This window comes from Lampetra planeri, chromosome 26 (assembly GCF_965212315.1).
Source record: "Lampetra planeri chromosome 26, kcLamPlan1.2.h2, whole genome shotgun sequence".
Taxonomy (NCBI): Eukaryota; Metazoa; Chordata; class Hyperoartia; order Petromyzontiformes; family Petromyzontidae; genus Lampetra; species Lampetra planeri.
Window position 1 is genome coordinate 980073 of NC_136132.1, and position 12589 is coordinate 992661.

Below are 12589 nucleotides of genomic sequence, written 5' to 3' on the forward strand. Positions count from 1 at the left end.
GTGAATTGTCTCGGCGGACTGCCGCTGTTGATGGTAGTGCTGTTGGTGGTGGTGGTGCTGTGGTGGTAGTGCTGTTGGTGCTGGTGGCGGTGCTGTGGTGGTGGTGCTGTGGTGGTGGTGCTGTGGTGGTGGTGCTGTTGGTGGTGGTGGTGCTGTGGTGGTGATGCTGTGGTGGTGGTGCTGTGGTGGTGGTGCTGTTGGTGGTGGTGGTGCTGTGGTGGTGGTGCTGTGGTGGTGCTGTGGTGGTGGTGCTGTGGTGGTGGTGCTGTGATGGTAGTGCTGTTGGTGGTGGTGGTGCTGTGGTGGTGGTGCTGTGGTGGTGGTGCTGTGGTGGTAGTGCTGTTGGTGGTGGTGGCGGTGCTGTGGTGGTGCTGTGGTGGTGGTGCTGTGGTGGTGCTGTGGTGGTGGTGCTGTTGGTGGTGGTGCTGTGGTGGTGGTGGTGCTGTGGTGGTAGTGCTGTTGGTGCTGGTGGCGGTGCTGTGGTGGTGGTGCTGTGGTGGTGGTGCTGTGGTGGTGGTGCTGTTGGTGGTGGTGGTGCTGTGGTGGTGATGCTGTGGTGGTGGTGCTGTGGTGGTGGTGCTGTTGGTGGTGGTGGTGCTGTGGTGGTGGTGCTGTGGTGGTGCTGTGGTGGTGGTGCTGTGGTGGTGGTGCTGTGATGGTAGTGCTGTTGGTGGTGGTGGTGCTGTGGTGGTGGTGCTGTGGTGGTGGTGCTGTGGTGGTAGTGCTGTTGGTGGTGGTGGCGGTGCTGTGGTGGTGCTGTGGTGGTGGTGCTGTGGTGGTGCTGTGGTGGTGGTGCTGTTGGTGGTGGTGCTGTGGTGGGGGTGGTGCTGTGGTGGTAGTGGTGCTGTGATGGTAGTGGTGCTGTTGGTGGTGGTGGAGATGGTGGTGGTGCTGTTGGTGGTGGTGGTGTTGGTGGTGGTGGTGGTGGTGCTGTTGGTAGTGGTGCTGTTGGTGGTGATGGTGGTGGTGCTGTGGTGGTGGTGGTGCTGTGGTGGTGGTGGTGCTGTGGTGGTAGTGGTGCTGTTGGTGGTGGTGGTGATGGTGGTGGTACTGTTGGTGGTGGTGGTGGTGGTGTTGGTGGTGATGGTGGTGGTGCTGTTGGTGGTGATGCTGTGGTGGTGATGGTGGTGGTGCTGTGGTGGTGGTGGCGGTGGTGCTGTTGGTGGTGATGGTGGTGGTGCTGTGGTGGTGGTGGCGGTGGTGCTGTTGGTGGTGGTGTTGGTGGTGGTGCTGTTGGTGGTGGTGGCGGTGGTGGTGTGGTGGTGGTGGTGGTGCTGTGGTGCTGTTGGTGGTGGTGTGGTGGTGGTGCTGTTGGTGGTGGTGGTGGTGCTGTTGGTGGTGGTGCTGTTGGTGGTGGTGTGGTGGTGGTGGTGGTGGTGCTGTTGGTAGTGCTGTTGGTGGTAGTGCTGTTGGTGGTGGTGGTGGTGGTGCTGTGGTGGTGGTGGTGCTGTTGGTGGTGGTGGTGCTGTGGTGGTGGTGCTGTTGGTGGTGGTGGTGGTGCTGTGGTGGTGGTGGTGGTGCTGTTGGTGGTGCTGTGGTGGTGGTGCTGTTGGTGGTGGTGGTGGTGCTGTGGTGGTGGTGGTGCTGTTGGTGGTGCTGTGGTGGTGGTGCTGTTGGTGGTGGTGGTGCTGTGGTGGTGGTGGTGTTGTTGGTGGTGGTGGTGCTGTGGCGGTGCTGTGGTGGTGGTGGTGCTGTGGCGGTGCTGTTGGTGGTGGTGGTGCTGTTGGTGGTGGTGCTGTTGGTGGTGGTGCTGTTGGTGGTGGTGGTGCTATTGGTGGTGGTGGTGCTGTTGGTGGTGGTGCTGTTGGTGGTGGTGGTGCTGTGGTGGTGGTGATGCTGTTGTTAGTGGTGGTGCTGTAGTGGTGGTGGTGCTGTTGGTGGTGGTGGTGCTGTGGTGGTGGTGATGCTGTTGTTGGTGGTGGTGGTGGTGCTGTAGTGGTGGTGGTGCTGTTGGTGGTGGTGATGCTGTGGTGGCGTTCCGCCTCGTGATGGGAGTGCTGCGCTGTTTGTCCGCCACTCTGCTGAACTGCACTTTCCAGATTGGAATGTGTTCTCTATGCGAAAACTAAAAAATCTCTCTCACTTGTTAGCCTGCCAGCAAGCGTGAACGTCTGCTCTCACACAACTTCTGGGGGAGGTATTGTATTAGTTGTTTATTTGCTTCGACATTACACTTCGATGTCTTCCTCTCGTGTGTTTTTGTAACAAAAATAAGAATATATTTCTACGTTGGTGTCACATACGAATACTGTATACAGCTGGCAAGGTAACTCGCACGTAGAGCAAGTGGCTCGCAATTGGACAGATGTGAGTTCAAATCCTCAGGGAGTTGACTCAGCCAATCAGTCCTCATTGGCGGATAAAATTACTACCACTTTGGGTGTTCGGACATTAAGAGTGGTTTGTCCTCTGGAGAAACTCACCCGCATCATCGGAATGTGGAATTTCCGCCACTGACTTGGGTCAGTGAAGAAAAGACGAGGACTGGCTACGATTTTCCTTTGAAAAAAGTCAATGACTTTGACCTGTTTTGGTATGAGTATTTAATGTTCCATTGACTGTTGTTAAACTTTACAGTTTAAATGGTGCGGTACAATCTGGGAATTACGATTTAACGAGAAAAGATGCGCACGGACGATGTCAAGCCCAAACGAAAATGAGATTTTTACATTAAAATTTATGATCATCAAAAATGTAATGTAAGGTGCCCCATGAATAATACAAGAGCACTTGAATCGCTTGACCTCGTGCATTATCTATCGCCTGGTGGTCACCTGCGGCAGGTGAAAGTGCAATTTGATTTCTTCATCGAGGGCTAATAAATGTATCCTTTCTTTGAACGGCAGGGCAAGAGGGAGGGGTGGAGGTGACTTTCACTTCCCCGAAATAAGAGTGGACACATTCTTTGATGAGCTCCGCGGTGATCCAGAGATATCCGGCGATGCTGTGCCAGCCGCCTGGAGGAGACAGCAGAGAGGGTTTCTCCACGGATGAAGAGCCCCTGATTCAGCCGGAACAACGTGACGACTTGCGACCTCAACATGTATCCCGCTGACCAAAACAAATTGCAACAGAAAACATGTTCCGCCTTTTTATGTGGTCAACGTTTGCAATCTTTGTTGTTTTCTTTCCAGATTTTGAAGAAAAGTATCAAACAATATATATTTTAAACGTACAGTACCTGTACAAAGCTTGCATCGAAGCACGACGTTTAGATAGATAGTCTTTAACAGATTGTGCTAACTCTGTACGCAATTCATTTGATGCAGAAAAGTCTCTGGGCAAGAATGTTGGTGCTGCACATTATCACGTAATGATGCATAGCTTTATCAATTAAATGCGATTCGTATGCTTGTGATGCATGCATAGAACGCTAGTGCAATAATCTATGATCTATAATTATACAAATCATATGCTTATGTTACATTAATGCGAATGGGGCAAAAACATTTCTTACAAATGAGACGGAACCAATAATGAATAAAACAAATGATATTGTTACGAAAAAACGAGACAAAATTTCTCAATTCTTGAATCAAATATTATCATTAAATGGTGACATTTCGTCGAATTGCTCGAGGTTGGGTGAGAGTGAATTGTTGCGGCATAATTCACACGCAAGCAGTGAATGACTCTTGCTGCTGCTGCGTTTTGTGTCAACTGGGCCAGGTTATACGGAACATCAACCAGTACGCTCGGACCAAGACGCTGGCGCAGGGCTTCCTGGACATGGCTCTCTTCACGGCCAACGTCTCGCAACTCAAGCACTTGCTGCAGCAAGGAGCAGCCACAGACTTCTACTACTTCCTCTTCGTCCTGCTCGTCAGTTCCCGCTCACATCCGCCGCACGCACACACACACACCCTATCCTGGGAGTTGAAAGACTTGTGGGAGAGTGGGTGGGAGATTCCTGGGAGCTGGGAAATTTGGGGAGAGTGGGTGGGAGATTTCTGGGAGCTGGGAGACTTTGGGAGAGTGGGTGATTTTCCGACATGCCCCTCCCCCTGACAATTATCAACAACAACCATGATCTAGCCACTGCTGATCGAAGGCCACCCAAAGCTGTCACCATATATCATGATGTCGTGATTTAACAATCCGCCAGATTCCTGCGCAGGGGTTGATTTTATCGCTCCGTCTCCATAGTAGACGTCCTCATGAGCGTATTGTCTCTATTGTCTGGCACTCCACCGTCAGTATAGACCACTGTCCATCGTTCCCTCGAATGACGTGTCCTGCCAAAACCCCTCTTACGTTTCACAACTGGCAATGTGATGATGCCTCTGTAGTCAACGTACGTTTGGTCGTCATGGTAATAGGGCCGGTGCCATTTTCTTCCAGTCGTTTTGCACAGTGAGGGCAGAGCTCTGTTACGAGTTGCCGCCTTTCGCGGTTGTTCCCGTTTTTCATTAATATTAAAGAGTTCCATTGTTATCAGGCCATCGTGAGTTTGGTCATCTTTGACTACATAAGTACGTAAGATGCCGAATTAGAAAGCAGACGAAACCTCTGCTGCCCCTCAGTGTAATTCCCAGCATGCACCTCTCCATGCCTCTTTGCATACTTTTTTCTCTTAGCGAGTAACTTTTCTCTGAACTACAATCACCTAACTCTGACATGTAAATGCTTTTTCTACACGAAATTGGCCATATTGTATTGGCGTGCACATCTTGTTTTCATATCTATTGGGCAAAATGTCAACATACAGAGAGGCATTTGGTATTGAGAGGACAAGTGTATTGTATCCGGTGTGTGGGTAGAGCCCACTGCTGTTTTTACTGTCGCCGACAATGAAAACGAGGTTCCATGTCAATTAATTTATGAAGATTCGATAAAAACGCCCAACCTAAGTAAACGCTAAATGGGCCATCTCACGGAAGCGTAATAACAAGAACAATGCATGCATATTGAACGAGGGAATGACACGGCCTCTTTTATGTATATTGCACCAACCTGCTACATAAAACAGTAAATAATGTATTACATTCAATGCTGTGATTGTTAGGTTCTATTTCGTAGTTTCACGATTGTGGAACTGACCGCATGCATGATAATACAACATTCTTTCCACAAGGCACATTTCTCAACAGGACATGGCATCAATAGTCATTAGCAAATACTGTAACTATTCGTTGAATGTTATTTACAAATAATTATCATTGAAACGTTTTTATTTGCGACGCAGCTTAGCCTATATCAGCTTGACCTAGAAACCCATGCGTGATTGTTCGGGTGTAGTCATTAATCTTTCACTTCTTGCAGTGCATTTCAGTTTTATTGCAGCTTATCGTGGCCGGCCTGCTGATCTACAAAGGCTCCATGAATGTTGAGAACGACGACCCTGAGCGGAAGCTGGGCGACAGGTGAGCATGCGTGAGAGATTGCGTCACAGTGCTGGACAGGTGTTTGTCTGATTTGTCATTGTCGTGGTCTTTGCTTTTACCAAAGAAAGAAAACTTCCCGGCGCTTATTTGAAACATGTTGTTTTCCTTTTGCTATGCCCGCACGAGTGCAGAAACATTAATATAAGGTTGAAATATCCAGATCAATGCTGTCTCGTGCACCAAACAAGGGGTGGAATGGAATAATAGAGCCCTTGCAAGAGAATTGAGAATAAAGCCATCGATTTTCTAACAGTCAATTCTACTGGGCGGTCAATAGCCGCTACATTTTCACTACGCACCAACCTGGGATGTTTTCACGGAGCCGTTTGGGATTTAAACTTTACCTGCTTTACCCTGAAACTCTGAACCATTATTTGCAAAGAGGAGTGGTGAAAAGTGTCTATATTATTGGTGTGTTGATGTTGTTGTTGTTTCATTGTTTAGTGACATTTCCGGACTGCTCTGTTGAACTGTGTGCTCTTGCCAGGCAGGCATTGTCACAGTGGGTGGCTTCATGTGGCACTTGCACTACTCTCTGTCGGCAGTCATCGCATATGCATATTAATTTATGAATAACGCAATTGCCATACAATTGAAAATTAAAATGCACTTTTTTACGACTGTATTTTGGTTTTAAATTAGTGGGTGATTAAACAGGTCTTCTTAAACTTGTTTTTGATTGGGATAAGCATGGTTGGAAATAGAATCAAGCTATTTATTTAAGATGGGATTTTGCGACGTTGGGTTAGAGTGGTAGTACAGTGGTTAGTGCACTAACCAACGAAACTCGGACACTCGAATTTAATTCCTCGCCACATCTGGCATTAGTGGCGAGTGATATCCGAACCGGTCCTGGAACCTTTTCTGTTCACCACTCTACACTAACCACCACAGTGAAGTAAGGTCGAACAACCCCCATGACCAAAAAAGGCACAAGACGAGCCAATGCCTCTTTCGCAGTCGGGGTGGGGGCTTCTTTTTCAGAAGCGAAGTTCCCGGCAGGTGCAGCGAGCGAAACGTCGGACGCGACACCAAAGAGCACGCTTCACAACACGAAAACCCGTCGTCGAGTCATACCGCACGACCACGCTCGTGAGATTAGAGACGCTTCTTAATTGGTGAAAACTATGGGGGGGGGGGGGTGAGGGAGAAAAAAACCTCGCCACTGCCATCCCATCGCAGCAGATAAAACAAGAAAAACAATCATTTACCGCTAGCTTGCTCGCATATCTTCACGGTGTCAGTCCGCGTCACCTTTTCCCAGGTCACGACCTCCACCTGCCCATTTGTGCCTCAATCTGACGCTGCCGCTTTCACGCGTCGTTGACGTAACCCCGGTGGCTGAGCCCCTGAATTTCGAACAGTGCAAATATTATAGTCCATTTGTCGTGCCCGGGCTGTAGTGCGCCATAGGTTTCACGATGGATGATCTTGTCGTCTACGTGAGCCAATCTTACCCCTTTTTTCAAGGCTTCCTTGCTGTCCTCTATCAGCCTCCCACTTAGGTCAAAACCGAGAGCTCACCGCTTTATTCTGTGATGGTCTCGTGTCTATTTTGGGGCAGTCAGGGGGGGGGAGGTGCTTCCCCATACATCAGCCGATGCCTCATCTTGCAGGCAACGGCGCTCTCTTGTTCTGTTTAACCACGCTTTCCTTATATTGCCCCAAATAAGGCCGAGCCACGACAGTAAAGGCCGAGCGTCAGTGCTTCTCGCCGCGTGCATTCCCTGCAGCCACCCTGACACCTCGAGCCACGGCAGGCACAGGCTGCACCATAGGTGCTAATTAGAATTGATGCTTTTAAATTAGTTTTGGAAAACTGTCCTCGGTTTTTTTTTATCCCCCCCACCACACACCCTCCCCCCTGATCATTGTTATTATTTTATTATTAATTATAATAATTAGCTACAGCGGTGGAAATATTTTGCCCGTACATGTCAAGGTTACAAATGATCTGCAGTCTGTAATGGATGAGATTACCTTGTGTTGTTGATTCCTATTCGTGTTTTTTAAAAATAAAAAATAAAATGAATCGTCTATTCACCCACCAGAGAATGTGCACGTGATTCTTCGAATCCCTGTCGTTCCCAAGGGGGATTCCTGAATGCGTGCCATTATCCTCTCGGAGTATTTTTTGCCGTGGGCAATGCTGATACCAACGTAAATAAATGAACGCCGTACGTTTGCTCTAAACGCCGTGCCTAAAGCACAAAGGCTATCACAACGTTTCACAGGTGGGATAGAGTCTGCCATGCTGTTGCCTCATGGGTTGTTTCCCACACAATTGTCCAGTTAGTAAAAAAATATCTCGAACCATCACATCAAGCGCTCTTCGCTTCCCTGTGCCCCGCTGTGCCACGCAGGATGCATCTGGTGAACAACTTGGCAACGGGTCTCATCCTGGTGATCACCGCTGTCAACGTCTTCATCACTGCCTTCTGGTTCACGCCGCAGCCCCAAGGCAATCCCCACTAAATCCGCTCCGACGAGAGTCTCCGGGAGAATCCATATTGTGTGTCAAATTTAGGCCAAACAAATTGCGCTTCGTTTGAAGTGGTCAAAGCTCGCGAATTCATAAGGATTTCCATGGGTGAAGGAACGCGACTTGCGATAAGCTCGCCGGAGAGAAATAAACGATTGTGTTCGAGATCCAAATGCAGCGCGCGGAGGTCGCCGCGTGTGCCAAAGTGGAAACGTCGCTGTCAGATGGAACGGGAAGCAGAAAGGAATTCGATTTGAGTGATGTTGGGAAAGATACTCGAGGAGTGCAGTGACAAAAACGCTGCATCCGGTTCAAATCTGCTGCGATGTTTCTCGGGGTGCGGATGAAGTTCTCATCTTCGCTGAACGTGTGCTGCATTTAACAAGGGTGGCATGAAAATAAATAATCGTCTTGTCTCATGGACAAAGGCCATGTCATTCAGATTGACCCGGCGCACTTTAAAGGAATGCATTAACGTGCGTGTCAAATTCTGGTCAGCTCTGCTCGATGCACCGAGACGAACAAAAATCACTAAAATAACAATGCTGCTCACAGTTGTTTCACCATTTACAATTTAGAGGCACGCATTGTACACTGCGGCTTAATGGCATCAATATATTTAATATAAAAATTATAACAGTTTGGCAAAATTTACTTGCGTGAATCGTTCCAATGTCTATTCTTTTGAATCCGTTATTTGTGCCGAGTAAAAAATAGAGTTGGGACATCATTGAGAAATAAAAAGGTTTAATTGGCTTAAATAGGTTAGTACGGTGACATTTTATTGCCTGCAAAAATAAAGTTTCCTAAACAATTTATCTCGTTCCAGTCACGCTGCTGTTTAGCACTGCAACCGCCATCTCGATAATTGCGTAATGGCATTCTAATCGCTTGTAAATGTATCTATCGGGTCATGAGAGCCACTTTTGGATGTGGCGCCAATTGGCGGCTGCTTTTTGGTAGGCACACTTAGAAGAGAGCATGCCTGAGCCCTGCAGGTCTTGGAAGCGAAGCAGGTTTGAGCCTGTTTGGTAAGCCTGCTTGTGTGGGGGACCACCAGTGCTTGCCAGGGGTTGTCGGAACGTGGAAGTGAAGATGGCCAGCAGAGGGTAGTGGACAGCGGTGGATGCGATTGGCACGTCATTAATAGTCAATGTGCTGGAGGTCGATCTGCGGAACGAGCCTATCTGTGCAAAGCTTGGAGTATTATCTCCTCGTATATGTGAGTTGGATTTCTCCAGATCGTATGTACGTTGAACTTCTATCGCACCGTTCGTAGCCAACCGTGCTAATCGGAGGTGTAGGGGAAGGACAACAAACCAAACACTCATAAGGCGAATTGGCAAAACATCCCAGCTGCAGCAGGAGCCTCTGCAGAGGAGTCTTGAGGCCCGGCGAGGCTGTCCCAAGCAATGATTGAGCGTTCCACATGGCAAGGTTGGAGCGATGGCGCTTTAATCGTGGCAACCCGAGTGCAACTCCCAACCACAGATGCGTGCAGTGGTAAGTGGCATATGAACCGGTTCACCAACAACCAGCGCTCACCAGCGTGGTGCGGTATGGTCAAACAACCCACATGAACGACACTGCACAGGGGAGGCGTTCATCCAGCAGCGAATTAACAAAGGGCTATACATTGTTATCATTTATATACGTGTGTGTGTGGGCATTGAGTCGGCTTCAGTGTGCTGTGTATCTTTTTAGTACAGTATATACCATTATCGCATGGCTGACAAGGCAGGAACGCCGCTGAAAAGGAGTCTTGAGACTCAGCGGTTCTTTCCTGGACGCTTAGTATAGGGAGATGTGTATATATACGTGTGTGTGTGTATGTGTGTGTATGTGTGTGTATGTGTGTGTGTATGTGTGTATGTGTGTGTATGTGTGTGTATGTGTGTGTATGTGTGTGTGTATGTGTGTGCTCGTTGGAAATTCCTTCTGCGCGTGGCGCAACTTTTGTACGCTGTGGGCCTTGGAGCAGCATGTGCTGTTATCCTGTGGCTGCCAAGCTGCGCACGTTTAATCATTGAAAGTCCATGCGACGTTAATTGAATTTTAATCAAAACGCCGCTGCGCCGCTAACGTCGCCCTGATTCGGCTTGATGGGTGCGCGAGGGAGAAGACTGATCTGACACAAGCAGCGATGGTTGCCTCTAACGAAGGTTCTGCAAATATTTTGCCATGATTAAGGATGTGTTGCTATCCATTCACCGGCTCTGTTGTCATGCTCACAAAACGGTGCTCCAAATAAAAATTATAATAAATGCTTCCTACAATTGCGTCCTTGCTTGCTCCGGATAAAATAAATACCACGTGAGATTGTAACACCGAACTCCACCTACCACCAAAGCATCCTCCGCACAACACTCTCAGATTTGTATTTTCGTGTTACAGCCATACGCCGTGAATCCCCCCACGAACCGGCATCATCCAGCAGTGGATTGTGGATTGACAAGGGTTGTCATGGTCAATATTATGCTTTGTCATCACCAGCCGTGGTAAATATAAATACACTGCTGGACGAAGGCTTCCCCAAGCCACCACCGACTCTCACGAACCCAGAAATGTGACAATAGTCCACCCGGCACTTGCACGCGAATTGATTGCGTTGCTTCCATCTCCTCCATCATGGATATCCTCACGGAATCGTTTCATCCTTGGCCGCCACTCCGTTATTAGTCTTTGACCATCTGCCATCATCCTTTCTAAGCGATGTGTCCTGCCCAAGCCCACTCACTCGTCTTTAGTAGGTGGGCTTGCGCAGCACACGCTGAACGATGCCGTGAGATCGAGCGAAATGAGTATACTGTGGACGAACAAAGAACAGACAAAGATCCCCCGTGTAGCCTTGAACAGTACTGCCAGGGCCAGTGCTGTTCGCGAGTGCCAATTCAAGTCGACACGGCACATGAGGAGTTTGGTGGGCAGCACTGTGCCTGACAGCGTGTTTCCCGAGTGCTGATGTTTAGACACTGCACCAGGTACTCAATTAAGGCAGAGGCGACATAGGGGAGGCCCAGGACTGGTCCAGAAATGCATGAGTGATGTTGTCTGTGAGCAGGAATGGAACTATGGCCACCGTGTTTGTAGCGGAGTACTTTAAGCACCGCGGCACCAGTCCCCACAAAATAAGCACACACAGAGAAGCCCATGAGATATATTTGACACCTTTGCGAAAATAGGATTAGATGTGGTCCAGACGCGTGTGTGCTATTCAAGCGCACGTCTACAACTTAAAAAAATAACTCTCTGTTTCTTCTAACAAATGCATCAACTTTCTTCACACGAATAAGACGGTGAAAGAACTGCTTTGCTACACTCACAAACGGACCCGTTTGTCTCTCGCCACCTTGATAACCATCGAACATGGGTGGCTGCATCTGTTGCAAATTCGCAAATGACTGTGAGCGAGAGGTTACTTCACTATAAATAGTCTCTTTCTTAAAAACAACATGGGACATTCATCTGTTGTCGTCGTATTCTTGGCAGCAGCACGGCGTTGTGCAAGCGTCAGGTGAAAGCGATTTCATTCTGAAATGAGCCTTGAAACGTCGTCACTGGTGTGAACAAACTTCTCTTCACAGCCCTGAGCCGGTGATGCTGGAAATTCCACATTCCTGTGGTGGGGGCGAGTACCTCAAGAGGACACGTCCCAATGCGGAACGATGACCTCCGATTTGGATCGCACAATTGCGACATCTCCTCCTGCTGCAAAAGTCTTGGCAGGGCCCTCGTCCTGAACAAGAGACTCAGTGGGGCTATCTTGAGTGAACGAACAAACAGAGAGGATCGTGTGGCCTTGCTCACCTTCGTTGTGTTGTTGGGGGCCGGAGTTGAGTTGACCCTCGACGAAGATTTTAATTCAGATTGCGAGCCTCTCGCTCAACTGCTGAGCAATCTGGCCGAATATGTTTCATATCCTGATTCATCACTCTGTATGGTAGGTCATGTATCCATAACCTACCATACATTTTTCCATGCAAATTCTCTTTTTATCCGGCGAGACTGCGGAAAGTAACGTGTCAACAAGCTAATCCGCGAAGTCGCGGTGTGAGTGGACACGACTTGAGAGAGGAAAGGTGATGCACGCGTCGCTCTCCAACACGTCTTCGGTTTGTTCGGCATGATGTCCGACGTTTCACTCCACATTCTGAGAGCTTCTTCGGGAACGTAATACAACATCGGAGAGCTATGCACGCGTGTACCTGTGTAGAGCTACACAGCAGACCTGAGTGTGTGGTGGTGCTGCTGCTGCTGCTCTGTGGATGTCTGCAAAGCCATGGCACCATTTTCCCTCTCCGTCCGCTGGCCCATCGCCTTCCCTTCCTCTCTTACCCCCCCAACCCCCACCTCTCCCTCCCTGCACCTCAGCAGCACTCACCAAGTCCCCTACCAATCTCTCACCCGCATCCTCTTCAACCAGCTCCATACTCCAGGCTGCCAACGTCTCCCCTCGATCCCACCCGCAACTCCTCACCAACTCCTCACCAACTCCTCACCAACTCCTCACCAACTCCTCACCAACACCTCACCAACTCCCCACCAACTCCTCACCAACACCTCACCAGACCTCACCAACACCCCGCCAACTCCTCACCAACTCCTCACCAACTCCTCACCAACTCCTCACCAACACCTCACCAACTCCTCACCAACTCCTCACCAACAACTCACCAACTCCTCACCAACACCTCACCAACTCCTCACCAACACCTCACCAACT

At 49.2% G+C, this 12589-nt stretch overlaps 1 protein-coding gene across 1 annotated transcript; it reads left to right on the top strand.

Moving 5' to 3' along the window:
- The first annotated feature begins 1479 nt into the window (after positions 1 to 1479).
- Positions 1480 to 8682, top strand: LOC144727836 (ninjurin-2-like). The gene is made up of 5 exons (XM_078606994.1): positions 1480 to 2137; positions 2847 to 3043; positions 3670 to 3822; positions 5263 to 5363; positions 7748 to 8682. The coding sequence occupies exons 2-5, from the start codon at positions 2909 to 2911 to the stop codon at positions 7857 to 7859; spliced, it is 501 nt and encodes a 166-aa protein (XP_078463120.1). The 5' UTR covers positions 1480 to 2137; positions 2847 to 2908; the 3' UTR covers positions 7860 to 8682.
- Positions 8683 to 12589: the final 3907 nt, after the last annotated feature.

Bases quoted from the DNA above. Each gene is read 5' to 3' on its own strand.
- LOC144727836 (XM_078606994.1), top strand. From the start codon at position 2,909: ATGAGCTCCGCGGTGATCCAGAGATATCCGGCGATGCTGTGCCAGCCG. The intron at 3,044-3,669 runs GTATCCCGCTGA...CAACTGGGCCAG, and splicing joins ACGACTTGCGACCTCAACAT to GTTATACGGAACATCAACCA. The intron at 3,823-5,262 runs GTCAGTTCCCGC...CACTTCTTGCAG, and splicing joins ACTTCCTCTTCGTCCTGCTC to TGCATTTCAGTTTTATTGCA.